General features: G+C 40.3%; 1 protein-coding gene across 4 annotated transcripts; it reads right to left on the reverse strand.

The window, feature by feature from the left end:
* Nucleotides 1–4,730: 4,730 nt before the first annotated feature.
* ALG12 (ALG12 alpha-1,6-mannosyltransferase) lies at nucleotides 4,731–19,680 on the reverse strand. 4 transcript variants are annotated; one of them, XM_064445713.1, is made up of 10 exons: nucleotides 19,596–19,680; nucleotides 14,984–15,173; nucleotides 14,700–14,832; nucleotides 13,995–14,168; nucleotides 12,766–12,960; nucleotides 11,900–12,003; nucleotides 11,258–11,481; nucleotides 10,357–10,526; nucleotides 10,107–10,182; nucleotides 4,731–6,091 (listed from the first exon to the last, which is right to left on the reverse strand). In XM_064445713.1, the coding sequence occupies exons 2-10, from the start codon at nucleotides 15,146–15,148 to the stop codon at nucleotides 5,860–5,862; spliced, it is 1,473 nt and encodes a 490-aa protein (XP_064301783.1). In that variant the 5' UTR covers nucleotides 15,149–15,173; nucleotides 19,596–19,680; the 3' UTR covers nucleotides 4,731–5,859. The 4 variants fall into 4 exon arrangements, with proteins under 4 accessions (XP_064301783.1, XP_064301808.1, XP_064301798.1 ...); XM_064445738.1 differs by lacking the exon at nucleotides 19,596–19,680 and adding an exon at nucleotides 19,542–19,563; XM_064445728.1 differs by lacking the exon at nucleotides 19,596–19,680 and adding an exon at nucleotides 19,064–19,148.
* Nucleotides 19,681–19,739: the final 59 nt, after the last annotated feature.

Genomic DNA, 19,739 nt, shown 5'->3' on the forward strand with positions numbered 1-19,739 from the left:
CATTGAAGTATTGAGGTAAGTAATTGAGTGGGTGGGTTTTGTGCTGGGTTTACTTTATTATTTTTAAGATAAATTCTTAGTGATTGCTAAAACTTTTTTTTTTCCACACCCCTTCTCACATTTGTAATGTATAGAAAACTCCCTTACTTTTACATTACCCTCTCTCAGACTGTAATAAAGCACAAGCCCTATTAACAGTGGAGTTTTCATCAAGCTGGGTTGGTGGTGCTGGAACAATCCCTGCAGCAGCAGATAGTTCCCTAATGCGCAATGATACGGTGAGCCTGCAACAGAGGTACTGATTTTATTTAAACAGTTAATTTCAGTACATTAGCAGCTTCAGAAATAAATTTAGTAAGCAGACTTTTTTTCCCTCGTAGCATAAAAAGTAAAGCGTGGAGGGTACTAAAGATGATGCTCTGTGTCATCATAAGGATCTTCCAGCTTTTGCTTCCTTCAAGAGTAGGCAGGTGTGACAACTAATTACACACTGCAGCAATAAATATTTTGTAGTACTGAAGGTAGGAAGGGCAAGAATTGGAGATCTGCAACAGCCTCGCCGAAGAGCTCCAGTCTTGAAGGGTATATAATGGAAAGTATCTACAGAGATCCGTATCGTGCTCCGGGAGCCTCTGATAATGCTCCCCCTGCACTGCCCTTCCCATTTGCCCTCTTCCCCTACCCGCAAGGAAAAGTGACACAAGCCTGTTAGCAGAATTTGGCCAGTGAGCATTTACTAGGACACTCACATATTCTCCTTGCTCTCCAAGAGCAGCTTCTGAATTTACAGACAGCCAAAAATCTCAGTCTAGAACAGCTTAAATTCTATCATAAGGGTGTGATTGATCAAATGTAGATCTAGATGATGAGCTCAAAGTAGGTGTTTACAATTGTTGAGATCTGTCCCTTGAAGTAGCAATTTTTTTCTGCTACTATCCAGAGCTGACCATAACAAACTTGCATTTAGGTATCTCCAAATACAGGAAAAATAAACATATAATTAGCAAATAACACTTTCTAATTACAGATTATTTAGATTTTATAAACTAAGCACTTTAGTCTTTCCACAAATATATTCATCCTTTGCTTTATTCTTAGTGGCAAGAAAGAATGATTCTTAACCTTTGTTTCCTTGCAAAACTGACCCAAAACCGCTTCGTTTTATGAAGTGAATATGCCAACCAGAAATAGCAACCACAGCGACATCCCCAGCTCGGGTATCAACGTGGGTTCCAAGGGCTAGTTCTGTGCCTAAGAAGTCCCCCCCCACCTCCCCGAACCAATTCCTTCTTCCAATTTCTTGATTTAAACTGTCAGTTTAAAAGGAAAAGATGGACTCCACTTCAGACAGCACTTTTACCTCACACTGGACATAACTGGACACAAATCAAGCCTTGGTATAGAACCAAGGGCAGTTGCAGCTGAAATAAAGCAGAACCGGTGAAAGACTACCTGTCATAGTAAGATGGCGAGTTTCAGAAGCGACGCTGGCTGTCTTTGCTAGCATTAACAAAGGTCTGACATGAACAATCAAAAGTGGTTGTAGTTGCTCCAGTTGATCTAAGGGGTTGCTATAAAGTAAGTAGTTGCATGCAAAATGGCTCAATTACATTTAGGAACTGTACGTATTTAAATAAAAACCAAAACCTTCAAGGAGGTATTCTTTGTCATTTAACTTACGGAATTTTTGCAAACACCCTTTAATTTTCTGTGTTGTATGTTAAGCAGACGATAGTGATACATTTGGTTTGAGACATAGCTGAAACTAATTATGTAACCAGCTAACTGAGACGGCTGTGGCTAAACAGCCTTGCTTACATCGGTGATAAGCTCAGCTTGTGGTTTTTTTCTTTACTTGCATAGAAAGCGAAGCCATTTGTACAAGAAAGAATTTTTGAATACTAAGTTAAGTTACAAGAAAAGCTCTTGGGGGAGGTGGCGAAGGGGAGTATGTAAGAACGAGCACAGGTGACAAAGCAAGGAAGGCAGCACTAGACGTCTGTGTAACCTCTAATGTACGAAAAAGTGCTCTTGGATGCAAGGGAAACGCACGCACGTGCATTGAAATTGAGATACAGCAAATGAGTGCTTAAATCATGTATCACCTTTCAAGCTCCTAAGCATTATGGAAAGAACTAAAAGTATTCAGGAAGATAGGAATCGTCCTAGAACAGTTGTAGTAGGAGAGGCAGCACATCTCAGTCTTGCTCACCTGAACGCACACCCAGTCTCACCAAGGGGAGGGATAAGCGAAATGGTGAGAGAGTGAGAAAAAAGGGTGTGATCGGTGTTTCAAAATGTGTTATGCAGTTACATTGCATCGAGCTTCTGTTCTGACAGCTGGAGTGAAACAGATAGCAAAGGGAAGAACCCGAGACGTGTTCTGGCGTTTCTCAGTGTTAACAGATAAATCCAATACAACCATTTGCCAGATCCCCTCGCCCCAAATTTGCTCTTGAGAGAAGACCCATGGCAAGTACTTAGGGTAGGTGTAAGGTAAATAGAGTCTGATATTTTTTCCCAGCTCTGAAGGCTTTGTTACTTGAAGACTTTGTGAACTGGAGGTTGTTCCTTGATCTTTGGTTCTTCAAGTTCTTGACGGGAGAGTGATCTGTTTCACCATGTTTTGAAGCTGCTTTTACTTTCAGCATCCAAAAATGTCGTCTACTGGGGAGTTCCACAGCTCTTCATGTAATTACTTCATTTAGTTTTACAACACCAAGTATCCTAAATCTCATGCTCTGAGAGTGATTATTCACCATCTCTGTGTGAAATGACATGGTGACATGTTTGTTTCCAAATCATTTGTTAGCCTTGCTCTTTACAGGAACAAGTACTGCCTGTTAAGAAATTAAGTCAAACTTCAGAAGGCAATGCCTGATGCTGTGCAACATTTGACCTTTGGGGAGTTTAACAAGACATCCTAAAATAAATCTCATTCTACAGCAGCATTATACATGTTGAATGCATATTATTGACAATTCAGTTTGGTGTTTAAATGTCATAAATGTAACAATTTATAGATGGACTGTACTAGCTGGCTTGTGCTTTATTCAGATTAGTTCAACCCTCGATTATTTGAATATGCTCACCCTATTTCTGCCTTTATTAAGAAAAACTACATTCTAAGATAAGGTTTTTTGTAATCAGTCAAGACAAAAGGAACTTTTAAGAACTTGAACAGTCATGAGCAATTTCTTACTTTAAAGTCACTTCAAAAATTCTACCATGTAAGTTTTCTTACCTGCACCACTCATGTAGTAACTTGAGGCCTGACCCTATGGTCCCCCAAATGCAGAAGAACCTGTATAATACCCCCCTTCAAGTCTGCAGGTGGGGTAAGACTTCCTTAAGGCCCTCTTATATCTAAGTGAACTTACACCCACGCTTTCTTCATGGAAATATACTGAATATTGATCTATATTAAAGGAGAAAACAAGCTCTTTCTTGTGGAGCTAAAGGAAAAACAACATGGGACTTGGAGATGAGAAGATTCATTTAAGAGGTGGCTTTAGCTTCTATTCCAAGGACTGTTTGGTCCTTGGAAAAATTGCAGTAATCTTCATCCCAGTTTGACAGATGTCCCTTCCTATTCAGGGTATACCCTACACTGGGAGAGTTACCCTTGCTGTCACAGAAGTCACAGCCACCAGCTATGGTGCTGCTTGCACTGCATGGGTCATGACTTAGCCCTTGGTCTACAAACCCAACCATGTTTCAGATCTTAAAACTCAGCACTTTTCAAGAACTGCATATGCAGAGCAAGATACAACAGGATGTAAATGAATTTCAGACACTATTCAAAACTGCAATCCAGTATCTTTCCTGTCTTCTTTTATGTATTTTACCTACCTCTACCCCAAACAAATGCACTTAACAGGCCAATTTGAGCTAATGGCTTCTATTTTCATCAGTGGTGGGGCTATGAGCGCTAGTCCACGCTACTGCTGCAGCTGAACACCATCACTGGTTTAAGTCCAACAGGTAGCACCCAGACACCAGAACCAAAGCCTGCACAAGGACCTAGTCAGCTACACATGACTGACATGCAGCAAGATTAAACACTTCAGATGCCCAATGTCCACATATTTTGTGCCACTTCAGGTATTAGCTGGAGATGCCTATGTTACAAGAACAATACCCTTAAATTTTCTCTGTGGTTAATAGAGGCAAGTTTCTGCAGAGGGATTCTGACAACCAGGGATTTGGAGAGCTGGAGTAACTCTACACCTAACTTCAGCAGTGCAGACATTTGCCTGTGCTTGGGCAGGATAAATTTTAGTTTAGGTTCTCAAGTTGTGGATTAGAGTGTGGGGGAGTTACACTAAATCAGTGATTAGGCTTAACATAAGGGCCTACATCCTTTTACTCAAAAGTAATTTGTATTGTTCCAAATTCTCAGCTATTTGCACATGTACTTCCTTCTGTGCCGTGAATTGTTTAATGTTCAAATTGGCTCTGGAGGAAGCTGAGTTTTCTTCCAAAGACAAGTCAAATAGATAATATTTGAGTGATTTCAAGAGCAGTCAGAGACTGGACCAACAAGTTCTGCAGGTTGCCTTTGCCAGATCTGCTCAGTGTGAGGAAGCCTGCCCAACAGCAACAGGCACCCATGGGGGAGCAGGCTCCACCCCACCAGATCAGTTCCTCTGATACATAATCTAAAGGATAAAAAGAAAACATGGTCCTAATGAAACATGCATGGGTAAATATAGTTCCTGAACAAAGCATGCTTTTAAGAGTTTTTTAAAAAAAGCCCAACCGTTTTATTCAGTAAGAATTTTTTACTCAAGTTTCCAGTCAGCAAGGAATAGTTTTCTGCCCATGATTACTTCATCAATACTGATTTTTTATACTAATGGAGCTCCTGTCATATTACAACTGGCCCCAACCAAAATTTTTTTTCCCATAGTTTACCCCTTAACTTGTTCCATTCAGCAATCTAGGCGGACATCCTTAACAAAAACATCTAATAAAGAGATTACAGAGCATGCTATCTTACCCTAGTTTATAGGATGTAACACATGGCACATTATATTATTTCTTTCCAAAGGGGCTACTTAATTTAAAAAAAGAACAGCACCTATCTTCTCAAAGTGTGTTCAAGTGAATATTTTCATAGGTGTTTGCACTGCAAATTAAGATAATATCATTGCAGCAGAAGAGAGAAACATTATTTTTAAAATTTTTCCTCTGAAATCCAAGTTGCTGCTTATTTATGAACTGTTGGAATAAAGATAACCATCCTCCAATACTCAAATCTGTTATGAGACAGTGCTTGTCAAGATGTCTAACTGCTTTTTAAGCAAATCTTTAATTAGTTTGGTAGCCTACAGGATACAATTAAGCATTGTGATGAAGCTACAGTGAATATGGCTTTCCTATGTTGATAACATCATTAAGTTTCACACAGGCAATCTGACAACCAAGGGGTTACAATCCTGCAGATACATCAAGTAATACATCTTTGCACACACAGATTACATATCAAATTATTGCCGTAGCACAAACCTGTTCCATTATGTATCTTATATTGAACAATTAGGACATACCTGTGCTACATTATGAAATAGACAGCTACCCAAACCAAATAGACAGGTTTTACTTAGTACCACTGAACTTGTAGGTAGCCTCTCTCAAACATATCTAACAATACAACTCAGTATTCGAGTATATACTGACTAGGAATGCATTGTAATATTAATGTAAGAAACAGGACGGAACTAAATACCAATAGGTACAAAGATTTTTCCGTGCCTTCCCACAGAAACTGAATTGCAGTGCTGGAATGACAAATTGCTGTCATCTTAGATTATTCAGTCATCAGCAAAATTACATCAAAAGACTTAAAATTCACAGTCAAGATGATAGAGGAAGTTTTTCCAACAGTACTAATTTTGGTTTCAAGTTTAAAGTAAAAGGAGGTAGTGCAGTCAGGTTCAACCCAATTTTACTGATGCCAGGTATATTTGCCAGTGGCCTGTGGGTTGTCTTGTAATGTGATATTTGAAGAGGGTTTGTTTCCATCAGTATGTGTGTGTAAGAAAACATCAACTGGTCTCCTGGTTTAACATCTTCTCTTTTGTCATACCTGTAAAACAATAAAGGCGGCTTATTTACATACCTCTCTTTACCTACTAAACATCTCCATTATTGCAAGAGCATGTAGCATCTAAGATGAAACACACAAGGAACTGTAACATTCTCAGTTGTATTTCTTGTCTAAATTAACTAGTACTGGAGGAGGAAATAGTACTTTATAAAGTTTAGGGAGCCAGGCATTCCATGCAAGTCTTTCTGCTGCTACTGTGATACAAATCATTATTCTTAGAAAATTTCTCACTAGTCCCCTATTTGAGTTCTGTGGAAAAAGGACCCCAAAGCCTAAGACCGTAAAAAACTGGACTAATTTTTAAGTTTTACTCTACAGGAATTGTGGTTTGGATTAAGTGCAGCGTTAGTTTTTTGGGTTTGGGTTTTTTTTTGGGGGGTGAGGGGGCTTGCCTTTTTTTAATTTTAGAAAAGTGTTATGAGGCACTTTAGCAGAAACCTCTCTCGTCTGGTAGTTGTACATTAAACTAGGAGCCTCAGAGAATACCAGGGTGAATACTTCCTTGAACGCTGTAAAAACGAACCAACAGCCTGGCTATTATAATATAAACTTGGCACTTATTTCTGGGTTCAGTTCCCTGATGTACTACATGTTTGGGCAGGTCACTTTGGGTAAGCTTTTATAAACCTGTTTAGGTACCTCAATATATAAAAATATTTAAAAAAATGTATAAAACTAACTAGTGAATTCTAAACTATTTAACATGTACACTTAACCGTTATTTCTTAAAAGGAGTTACATTCAGAGGGAATTTACAGCATGAGAAAACAAGTGACTTAAGCATTTGGCAGGGATGTGAAAGATCTAGGTTCAGCCACTCCCATCTGACCTAAGCCCAGAACTGAAGTTCATTATCTCACAGAGCTGTATGAACCTCTCTTAATTTTCTAGAAATCAAGGTAGGTCTCCCTCACTGTCTATGAAGACACTGTTCTACTTAGCAATAGTTATTTATTAATTCACTGAAGAGAGTCAGGTGGAATTGTAGCCCAAGGGTTATGATGCTTACATTAGGCATGGCAGCCTGATTGAGTCCTCAGTCCAACAGCTTCAATGGGGAATAATAAGTCCACCCCAAAACACTGCATAGATGACAATTAAACATCTTCCAAAAGTGGGAGACCTGGTTTCAAATCTTTGCTCTATATCCCAGAAAAATGTTCTATGCTAAAACTGGGTAGGAGTCCAGAAGACAGAGGTTAAGATGGAGGTTACTTACCTTTAATTTGTTTATGACAAGATGGTCTTACACATCTAACTATAAAAGAGTGTCTGTGCTCTGTAACTCTAGTAAGAAACAGTGCCCAGTTCTTCACCCTTTCTATTGCCCTTTTCTGTGAACTGTTTTCTACCAGCTTTTGGAGCTCCTATTCTTAGGCACCCAATTCCTCCCACGCATTTCACAAGCAACGTACTCAAGGCTGTGGCTTTTCTTACAGTCATGGACAATGGTAGGGCAGTGGTGCAATCCCAACTCTACATACTCTTATATGCACCGAGGAATAAATCCAGGCTGCATCTTTCACCACATGTTTTTTGCAGGCCTGGCCTCTCATCTGCCTGAATTCTCTGTGAAAAACTGGAAACAATCTCAACTCATTTTTACAACACTCCCTGATATAGCAGTCATTAACATTTAAGATATTTAAGGTACTCTAGAGCCAACTAGAGGATTTGTATGGATTGTTAACTAAAATTTTGGCAACCCAGAGCAGACCCCAGGCTGACAGATTCCAAAGATGTCAATAAATACACCATATAATGCAGAATTAGACTTTGCACACTGAACAAGTGCTTTCTACTTTTAAAAAAATTTACACACCAATTTCATCTGCTATTTCCAAAAAGATTACAACACCACTTAGGATGGTACATGTGTCCAAACTGGCAGAAGGAATGGCATACTTTTTAACAGCTTTACCAACTACTAATTTTGCATTTTCTTCATCAGCAAATAAAGGGCCTTTCATCTGGCTGCAAGCATTTCTGAATTTTATTATTTTTAAATACTTTAAGCTTACACAGCCTATTTATTCCTGGTTCAAAGAGACTGCACTAATTGAAGACAAGATTGTAACACCTGTTCTGCATAAGAATCTGCATCAAGCTTCTTTCAATCACTCTTTGAAGAAAAATAATGGATCACTTGCATTTTTTCTTGAGGCAAATAGATCTAATCTGAGCACGCCACTGAAAGCTGTTAACTTTAAGACACTTTTATTTATGGATTGTAGTTACCCTGATGAATCATCAGCCTTCATAGACACTCCATCCATAAATCTGTTTTTACTTGATGTACACAGTCTATGAAGATGGTAAATTAGCTTTCACCCATCTGAAAGGCTGTCGCTTCCTTGGATAGAGAAAATGGGACAGCTGGTGTCACTAACTCTACACTATTGTGCTGTCAGACAAAGTGGTAGACCTGTGTATGGTGCTCACTTGTGGATTTTGCCTGATTTTTTTCATGTGAAACTTTACAGTGAATCAGCCCTCCCTTGAGGCTTTTTCACGATGAGTAAAGATAAAAGCAGTAGAAACAAACTGCTCTGTAGCTGCAATGCTATGAAACATCCATTGGTAACAGGGATATTATTCATTCACCTTTCAGTCCCACACTACGCTACAACCTTGCAAGCCCAGAACAGTTCAAAACCCACCCCCTCAAAAAGCTCACTGAAATTAAGCACTGTGTTTAGACAGTATAGTTGTATCTAGAGCAGCTTGTGTACTTAGGTATATTCAAAAAACTGAGATAGGAACATTTTAGCTATCATGTGTGTTCTATCACTTGTCGTGATATAGTTTAATATTATTAATAGTTTAATATCTCCTCCTGACTGTTCATGGTTTAAGACTTTCTCTAGATTGAACATGCAAAAATTTGAAATAAACATTGGACTGGTAACTGAGGGCAGTTCAGCTTTGAACTCTCCACACCATCACAATACTGAGAGAACATAGAAATTAAGTAAGGCATAGCCAGCTCGATTTCTGTAATTCCCCCAGAAGCATACTTTTTCCCCCTCTTCCTCTTTACTTCCAAAATGCCTTTATCTCTAAACATAGCAATAATTAAATTATGTTTGTTCATCTGATCCTGAAGACTACCTGGGGCAAAAGAACTCCATGCTCAGAGCACTTCTTAAACCAAAATCTGCTTGTATTGCTTTTGTTTTGTGCAAGTATGAAGTGAGGCTTTGTGTTACCTTCTGCCGAATCATTTTTATTAAGATGACACTTTAAATTAGAAACCTACATTTCAGCTGAAAAGGTAGGCCTAGGAATCAGAGAAAGGGACCCCTTTTTTTGGTCTGCATCCTGAAAAGCAAACAATGCCATCCCACAAATATCTCCTACTATTCATTTCAATATTCTGATTCTTACAACTGTTTGTACATCACTGCTGGTCTTGGTAACAAAGCACTTGACTGCTTTCCCTCAGAGCCAATGAAGGGGACCGAGAGTCCACAAAAGCAGCTTCAATGCCATCTATACAAAGGATGTTCCACATAAAAATACACTTTGAATATTAAGCAGCAGGTAAGCCTCACATTATTCAAAAAACAATGAGTGGCAAACAAAATGAGAAGATAGCCCTACAGTTACATACACTGTTCTGCCAAGAGCAGAAAAGTGTTCATCTACAGCTGTGGTTTACAAGATCTAGTGAGACACCAAATGTAGCTGCATAAAAGATACTGGTGTTTTAGTAAGCTACAATTTTTTGCACTGTTCCTGATGTCTTTAAAAGCTTCTACACTATTCTACACAAACCAGAACCAACCAAAACAATTAAAAAACGTTGCAGTGCTCTAATTCTAAAATGACAGCACTGCACACATCAAAATTCTCTGAAGATTCACATTGTTCTTGACCTGGCTTAATAAATATGCTGTACCAGAAACCATATCTGTGATGCTTGCCCCTGTGCATATACAAAGAAGAAAAGAGCAGGCTGTCTTCAGATCAAAATACCTTGTTCATAACATACCTCCAATCTGAATTGATTTCTAGAAACCGAGAAACTCCTGTTTGTGCTGCAGCCACATCAATATGAACAGACACGTCTATATAAGGAAAGAAAGTAAAATAGAATTTCAAAATTCTTGTAAGAACACTCTGATTATTAATAAAATAGTAACAGAGATGCATGCAAGTTGTGTGAATATGTAATATCCAATACATGTAAAAAAAATTGCAACTGAAATTAGGTGAACATATCTCTAGCCAGCTTTACATACCTGCTGTTGAAGGTACCAACTCATGCAACTTCTGAATTGCCACTCCTCCAGGATAATTGAAATGTGAAACATATAAAGATGTTCCTGAATAAGCAGCATTAACTAGAAGATGCATTATAACAAAGAAAGATCCAAGTTTGTACATCCAGGATTTCCGGTAGTTATTCAGACTGTTGAGGGGGAAAAAAATGCATAAGAATAAATTTATTTTTCTGTCATACTGGTCATTGACTATTGTGACAAAACTTTTATGAAAATGCTACTGCTAGATAATAAAGAATATGCAAGCTTTATTACTATCATGTGTATGGAATGCATTTATTATCCTTTTCTAAATGACTAGCTTCTAGTGGCATTTATACTAGAATATTCTCATTAATAGAGCTAATAAAAGCTCATCAGTAAAGCCAAGTATTTCTGTGTTTAAAACCTTTAGCTATAAATGCATTCTCTTTCAAGGAAGTTCAGAGTTTAAGGTCAATTTGTCTATTCAATATACCCAAATTTAACTATTTAATACAAACTATGTTTCACAAGCCCCACCTGTACCTTAAACTATCTCCTAAGGCAAGTTATGTTAACAACACAGCAGTACACCAGAATGTGTCTTTTTCTCTCCTGGATAAAGACTGAATAAAACAGCGTAACAGGAAAATCAGGGCTCTATTCTCAACTCTGCCCCAGACTTGCCAAATAGTCCTGCCAGATCATTTAACTCTTCTTTGTCTCTGCTTCCTTTGTTAGTCGAACAGGTACAATGATACAGCCCTCCTTGCTAAAGCATATGAACACCTTAAGGTGATCCAGATTCCAAGATGGAAAGAATTGCATAAAAACAGTAATAGTTTTGCTTTTCTTTTGCATTTTCAGAGAAAAAAACCGAACAGAATTTTGAACTTACATCCGTGAGCACATTTTAGCAGCCACTATGTTGAAGACAGGAAAAGTATATATGACAAAACGCAGCTCTTTGTGTGGGAGAAACGAATACAAGAAAATAAAGCCCAGTGCTGGCAAAAGCAATATCCGAGTTCTCTTTTCTGCTACACCTAAAGGTACAAATATTATGCTGCATCCCAGAGCACGAGGCAGGGCTGAATAGAAATACCACAGGAAGGGAGAGGTCTTCGAGGTGAAAAGCAGAGTTAAGGATGCTTTCACTGCTGACTAGTAACTCTTCTTTACAGTAGTACACTCAAACTTTGCAAATATGCAGTATACTTTTTGTACATCACATTCTTCCACACACTTGATTTACTGCCTGACCCTTTGAGAAATAAAAGCAGTTGGCAAACTACATTCACATCACCAGAGACAGGCACATCAAATAGTGATAATGATGGGCAACATGAAAAACCAAGGCAAAGAAATCTGCCCCAGAAAGATTAAGAAGCAGATACTGTCTCATAAGCTTCAAAAAATGGAATACTAGATGAAAAGTAAAATTTAACACCATAACTGAGTCTCAGCAATAGGTTACATCAAGTCTTTGATTTGGCTGGTAGCATTCAATAGATTTCTCCCTGGACATTTGAAAGGATACTCCCCAGTTGGAACTTTTGTTCAAAACTGTGTTATACCAGAGCACTTTCCCCTCAGGCCACACAAGCTGCCTCCAAAACAGAGAATCCACAGCAACTGTTAGCCCTAAAAGTAGTGAAGAAATATAAATCTGCGTGAATTAATTACTAGGGAAAAGCAAACTAGCACATCCTAATTGCACATTTACCGATGAGATCAACATGAACTGGATCGTGCGTTGTAAGCCTCACCCAAAGCCACAGAGGAGGTTGAATCTGCCTGTCTTGCAGTGGAAATGCAGGGGAGAGAGGTGCTTCTTAATAGAAGTCTTAACAGAAGCACGTTAGACAGAAATCCGATTGAGATTTGCCCTAGTCCAACCCCAGGTGTGAAAAGCAATGGTTTAATTAAAGTTTGTTTTAAAAGATTATTAGAGCATTAAATTTAATCAATGTTAAGAAACCCAGGTTAACTTCAAACCTTCAAACCTCTTGCTCACTATTCCTGTCTGTCACACTGTCATATTTTATCCTGGGATTCAGCTTACTGTCATGGCAATAGATACTACAGCCAATAATGCATGCGTAGCTACAGTGTAGTTATTAATTATACTAAAGTCAACTTGCACACCTAAGCCTTTTTAAGAGCAGGACATTATACTCTAAGCATCTAAAGGTGGGGGTCACAGTATCTTTGTACTGCTCTGTGCACACCTATTTCCTCACACGGAAGTTTTCAAAGAAATAAATACCTGTGTCATATTACTAGCAAATGGAATCAGACAAAAAAAATTGCCCTAAAGGCTAGGTCACTAGGGAAGTAAGTCAAATCTCCAAACTTCTGTTGAATTTACTATGTGGCATTTGCTTTTTCCAAGCAAACACTTACCCAACCAAAAAATTCCAGCAGGAACAGCATGGGAAAGCACCTTGAAAATGGAGATTCTTTTAGTTAATAATGTCACCAGGAGCATGAGGCCTAAGAATATGCAGAGCTCTGATCTGAAGACTATAATTGCCAAAGCTGAGAACCAAATGAATGGCCTTTGCTTTTGCTGTATCCAAAACGTCAATGCCAGGAGCACTGCAAAAATAAAGCACACCATCTGACACACTGAAGTATTCATTTTCTTAAAGGGCAACAACTTTTCTCAACTTTATACTGTTGATGCTCAAATAATTAGGAAAAGTATAAGCACAGAAGGAACACAGGAATACTTCCTAGATAGTATATTTAAGAGCTTGGGGGGGGAGGGGGGGCAAAACCCAACCAAACCTTAAGGGAGTACTATGAAGTTGCCTCTACTTTTTCACAGTTTACATCACATAACACTGACTGCATAGCAAACTGGTAATGATCCTAAGGAAAGCACGTGAAACATCAGTAGTACAAAACCATGAAAAAACTTGTATTTCTAAAACTTCTCAGATAATTTGAGGTATGTTACTACAGCGTTCATCTGACAATTCAACTGCTCTTTGGTTTGTTTTTCAGTGCTGATCTACACAGGTTCTTACACCAACCCCATGATTTTATTAGTTGAACAACCTGCACTGAAGCATTAAGTGACTCAGCTAGTATCTGTCACATGTGGTTAGACTTTCCTCTCATCATCTCTGGGGAAAAACTGTATGTGTAGAGTAAGGTTTTGACTTTGAATTTTTTCCCCTTTTAGTGTACAAACTGCTACATTTGTAGCTAACTCCAGAAGAGGAAGGTGGGGAGGTTGCGGTGGGAGTTTGTTCCAGTCTCATGAGAAAGCTGTTTCCTGTGTAGACCAAGTTGACAGATCTTTTTAACTGCAGGTGTACCTACTGCCTTTTCAATATCTCTATGTTTTACACATCAGATATTTGTACTCAAACCTCTAGCCAATCAAAGCCATCTGAGGAACTCCACATAGACTCAATAAAACTTGAATCAACAGTCACTGTAAGCATACATGGTAAAAAAATAGAAAGAAATCACAACTGCTTAAGTTTTCTAGTCTTGTTATCATACAGTTTAATCGAGCACATAAATTAATTTGGTCTGACCCTACTTTTTATATGCTTTAACTATTGGTACATTTGAGAAGAATTTCTGTATTTTAAAATTACTCCTACATGAATACTTACCAAAAGGAAGTGCAAACACATTAGGGAGGGTTCGTGTACAGTAAAACATCAAATGAAACTGAGTAACAGTGATGAGACAGAAGACTGTTGATGTAGTTGCTCCAAATTGCTTTCTAACCTCTTTCTGCAACTTCCATAATGTGTAAATCACACTGAGCCCCAAGCTTCCTCGGACTATCAGAAGAATAAAAATGGGAAGTAAGAGTGGTATCAGAGGGATCACTGATGAACAACGATGTTACATAACATAATGGGAAGAAATTATGCAGAGTAATACTGAAGAGATCACAGTATAACCCACTTCAAAGAAAAACAAAACTTCCCAATTAGTTTACCTATTTTAACCTCTGTTATGTGTAATGTGCCCGATACTTTTGCACAAAGGTCAATGCTTCTATGCCCAAGTTAAACAATATTTTCTGAGGCATACACAGAAGTACACATGGCAGCGTATTCTCTGGAGATGCTTGCTTTTTCTACACTGTCTGACATTTGTTACACAGACTTTCTCCATGCTGTTAGTTATACTGAAGAGGGGGTGGAACTGCCCTGCTGGCTCTAAGCATCTACAGTTTGCAAAATCCCTCATTAAGGAAATGAATATCACATTTTAACCACTGATCCACACACTGAATGTTACAGCAATGTCATCCATCAGTCCAGTAGTAAAAACATCTCTATTCTGATGATTTAAAGTTCTCATACCTATCAGCTGGGAGTAAAACTTGGACATTCTTAGCACAGAAAGTACATATATAGCTGGGCTGGAAAGAGCAGCAATAAAAATTGGTCCAAGGAACGTTCTAGGGACAACTCCAGGAAATTCATGATGGTCATACTGCAAAGAGGAAAATATAAGTAAGATAGGCAAATCAGAAACAAAGGAAAATGGGAATAAATCATATTCACATTGCATTTATTCTACTCGTATAGCAAGGAATTGCAATCTTTAACAGTGTCCAGGAAAGAACACCTTCTTTGCAATTTACCTTATCCAAGTCCAGTTGGTGGTACACCACATCATGGATAGCTTGTAGGTTAAAGCTTTCCTCCACTTTTGTAAAAGGACATACAGTTAGATGAACAAAGGCCACAACGATAATCAGCAGCAGCAATGGGAATGACCGCCCACTCGAGCTCCTCTTCTGAGCCATACTGGATTTGAAATTTGCATATATTCTATTATTATTAAAAGGAAATTAAAAGAAGATACATTAATAACACTGTATGAAGTGTACAAACAGAAAGATAGATAATGCAAGGAAAACAGTACTGTAAAAGTTTAAACAAAAACTAATAAATAATCCATCAATTTTTTAAATATACCTTCAATGAATTGAGGAGATTGCCAAAAGCACGTTCAGGAAGCATTTCATGATTTATGCCACCTTCTGTAAATGTAAAAGTTTTAGTTTTCACCTAAAAAAACCTCAGACACCACTGCCGAAAGCATCACCGTGATTATATCCACGTTTTGTGGGAGAGGCAGCTTTGTCATTTACTCTCACGTTAATCTCACACTGGATTGACACATGATCTTTAGAATAATCCTCTCTCATTTGCCTAGGACTCTGGAACTAGCGGGAGAGGAACCACAAGGATGAGACATTGCTTGGAACGGAGTACTTTGAGCAGCTAGGCCTGGACTCAGCAAGCGAAGGAGGATTCCCCTTCGGCACCCACACCAAGTGTCGTTATGGTGTGAGATGGTCTGAACTCCATCCTTCACGCTCCTGCCCAGAAATGAAGGCCACCTCTCCCTGGTGCTTAGTTTTACAATGGTGTGCTGAGCCATTTTTATGGTAGTACTTGTGATGTATTTTATCATGGTGATAAAATCATGTGTCCAGATGATACCAGAGCAAATAAAGCATAATATTGTCATGTGTAACCAGCTCATCTTTTCTAGTTTCAGATTATAAACCAGTAACAAAAAAGTTATCTTCCATGATCATTTCCAGTAAAAACACGGTAATCTATTTCATGTTCTTTAAACTTAAGCTTCTCACTTTTTGTAAGTTTACAATTTAATAAAAGACAAGAGATTTTGGTTATTGTTATCCTTGCTCTGTTCTCACAGAAACAAAACTTTAAAAACAGCACCTTTAAGGTACAACCAGGGTTTTAATTAGATATGTTTTCTCCTATGTTTTGGTCTAAATGTGTCCATCAAACAGAAGATAGTTGGCAGTTCTGCTAGGATCACTTAGCAACTGCCTCCTAGAGTTACCTTCTTCTGATTTGATGTTTGCCCTGCTCATTAGTAAAAATAGTGAGCTAATGCTCCTTATTTTCACAGCTAACACCAATAAATCCTGAAATTTGTGTACTTCCTGTAAATTGCATGTATCTGCATATTATTTTATATATCTCACTCACTGCATCTCTTTTTCTCATGACTGTCACTGTTACACACTGTAACTGGAGGTCTCACCCCAGGGTCAAAGACAGTTCTGTGGTAGGTCCTTAGGATTTTCGGCTTGTTTTGCAAGGTTAAGAGGCTAAATAAACATAACATCCCAGGAAGTGCAAAGAAGTCTTTTTAACCTGTGCCTAGTATTACTCCTTCACAAGGATGGATAAAAATGGGTTATGCTATGACAGACTCGCTTTTCCACAGCGGCAGTAAAAGAGGTACGGGACTGCCATCAGGGGGACTTCAGGAAGTGTTTGGGAGGAATTAAGCCTCTGCACAGGGCAATTTACCTTGTACAAATTCTTGTCTCTAGAAAACTCTCTTGCTGAATTCTTCAATAAACAGAGAGGCATCTCATGTTTCTGGCCAAACTTACCCAAGAGAAAAAAGGATACTGAAGGATCAACCCACCACTGCATGAAGGAACACAGGCATTTGAGTAGCTTGTGTGTCACATGAAGCAGCACATAATACAGCAACAAGATAGGTATTCCTCTCTCTCAGTTTGCAGCTTCTTAACATTTCAGGTATTTTAGGACCCAATGAATCCTTGTAAATGGATGCCAGTGCCAAGCAGCTCTATTTTTTTCCTTCTTAACTCTATCAGTTGTGTAATAAAAAGATGTTATCTTTACCTATAAATATTGCATTCATTATACTCTGACCATGCCACAATATAGTCTGCTCCTGATATCTTTACCTTATCACCACAAGAATAATCAGTCCCCAACTTCCTAAATGATTGGAATGACAGCGAAGCTACATATCCCATACATAGTTTATCACAAGGCCTTTTTTAATCTTGTTGACTCCAATCCTTTTGTATGTCTGAAGAAAGTAAGCTTGCCAGCATACTCATACATTTCAAAGATAATTATACGCATCATACATACTGATATTCCCTCAAGGGAAACATGCTAGAAGATAAAAAAACAAAGCATGAAGACAACACCTAGATTTCTGAGATAAAGCCTAATAAATTTAGCGGTCTTGTCAAGCCTCAAGATAACTTGCTCTGTTGCAAACTAATGCTGACAAACCTCAAAATTCAAGTGGAATTTATCAAGACATGTAGACACCAAATTTGATGTTTGTTATATAAAGGCAAAATACTTGCACTTACAGCTTTTATTTTTAAATGCCAAAACCACAAAAACAGATTTTCACTTAATAAAAATATTTTAATAATGAAGGTTAGAGGAATATCATAAGCTAATACAAATAGTTATATCCACCATTAACATTTAACAACTTTAGAAGAACCTTCCTCAGACCCACACAACATAGCCACATTGACTCCCCCCCCACCCCGCCCCGAGATGTCTACATCAAGACTGAATCACAGGAGAGCACAGGTTTTCAACATAAAGAATTAATCCCTTCCTGGGATTAAGCTGGTTGAAAATAAATTGTTTTCTCACACTAAAAAAGGCTGAAGCACTTTCATCAGAAGTGCTTTATTCTTTATCTATACTTTTTCTGTGGAAGGGTCATTAGTTCTAGTAATGGACTTTTTATGTTCCCCATGAAAAATATACCATATTTAGCTCACTTATGTTTTTCAGACACTGTTCAGTATAAATACATTAGAGTTGGCAGCCAATCTGCATGTTGTATCTGTCTATAGAGACCACAGTTCACTCCCTCACATGCTCTCTGTGGAGGCATCTAAGCAGAACCACCAAAGGCATCCCACCACAGAGTCCTCCCTCTTCAGCTCGATCTAGCTTTGGTAAAACCTATGTTGTATTATCTTCAATTTTCATGGGTCTTTTTCCTCCATGGTTAATAGCTCTTCCAACTTTATTCTAAAGCTAACTTTGAATGAAGTCAGGTTTAAACCTTGTCGTTGCTAGAATTGCTTTGTCGTCTTATCTAATAAGGGACACAACAGTTGCTATTCTTATGTACATCTCTTCATGAATTTGGGGACTGGCTAAAAGAAAACAACTAAGACAAAAGACAGAAAAGAAAGTTGAGGCAGGAGACGAAGCCTGGGACAGCACCGGGTATGAAGGTATGATGAAGCTATGTAGAAAACCACAGAATGGTAGGGGTTGGAAGGGACCTCTGGAGAGCATCTTGTCCAACCCCACTGCCTGAGCAGGGACACAAGAACGCGTCCAGGTGGGTTTTGAATGTCTCCAGGGAAGGAGACTCCACAGCCTCCCTGGGCAGCCTGTTCCACTGCTCTGGCACCCTCACAGGAAAGCAGCTTTTCCTCATATTGAAGTGGAATTTCCCATGTTCCAACTTGTGCCCATTGTCCCTTGGCCTGTCGTTGGACACCACTGAAAAGAGTCCAGTCCCATCATCCTGACACCTAGCCTTCAGATATTTATAAGTATTGATAGGATCCCCCTCAATCTTCTGTTGTCCTGGCTGAACTAACGCAGGTCTCTTAGCCTCTCCTCATAAGGGAGATGCTCGGACTGGGGAAGAAATGCTCCCGACTGAAAAAAAACCGACAACAAAACCCAAACCACCCGGCCACCCCCGCCCTTGCAGCCCCCTCCGCTGGCCTGTTGCCCAAAGCGTGTGCCGCCCCCGCCCCCCCAGCGGCCGGCCGGACACAGCCGCCCATCACCGGCAGACGGACGCGGCCGCCCACCGCCGAGCCACGCAAAGCGCCTCCGAGGGAGGAGGGACCCACCGAGCCCCGAACCCGAGAGACGCCGAACGGAGGCGGCCGCCCGCCCGCGCGTCACGGCGCGCGCCGGTACGCCCGCAGCCGGGGCGGATTTCAAGTCGCTCCCACGCAGCCCTGGGGCGTTCCAGGACGAGACCGCCGCATCACCCGCCGCTGCTGGAGCCACCGTCCCCGAGGCCGCCAGAGATCTCCGCGGCGGAGGCCGCCCCCTCACCCGCTGACAGGCGGGGCGCGCGACCCCTCAGGAGACAGCTGCCCGGCCCGGTCCCCCTCCGTTCCCTCCCGCCGCGCCGCCACTACCGCGCCCGGGAGGCGGGGAGCCGAGGGAACCCGCCTGGCAGCGCCCCGCCGCAGCCGCAGCCCAGCGCCTCCACAGGGAACGGGACTCCTGGGGACGCCCGCTGGCCCGCCTGCTGCCGGACTGCGGCGAACAAGCGGGCCGTTGGCGGCCTCCCCGCTCCCCCTCGCACACGACCGTTACCTCCCGCCCCGCCCGCGGCACGGACGCAGCGCCCTCGGCCCGGCCCGCACTCACCGCTCGGGCGTCCACGTGGCCGCCCCGCAGAGGGCGCCGGCAGGCGGGGGCGGGCGGCGTGAGGGGAGACAGCCCCCTACCCACGTGACGGGCCCTCCGGCCGGCCATGTTGGGTGAGGGCAGAGCGCGAACCCAGCGGCGAAA

This window comes from Phalacrocorax carbo, chromosome 1, assembly GCF_963921805.1.
Source record: "Phalacrocorax carbo chromosome 1, bPhaCar2.1, whole genome shotgun sequence".
Classification (NCBI taxonomy): domain Eukaryota; kingdom Metazoa; phylum Chordata; class Aves; order Suliformes; family Phalacrocoracidae; genus Phalacrocorax; species Phalacrocorax carbo.

Excerpts from the sequence above, each read along its gene's own strand:
- ALG12 (XM_064445713.1), bottom strand. The coding sequence starts at position 15,148 with ATGGCTCAGAAGAGGAGCTCGAGTGGGCGGTCATTCCCATTGCTGCTG. Across the intron at positions 14,833-14,983 it reads ACCAACTGGACTTGGATAAG|TATGACCATCATGAATTTCC; the intron begins GTAAATTGCAAA and ends TCCTCTTTGCAG. Across the intron at positions 12,004-12,765 it reads TGCTGGAATTTTTTGGTTGG|GGCTAACAGTTGCTGTGGAT; the intron begins GTAAGTGTTTGC and ends CACTACTTTTAG.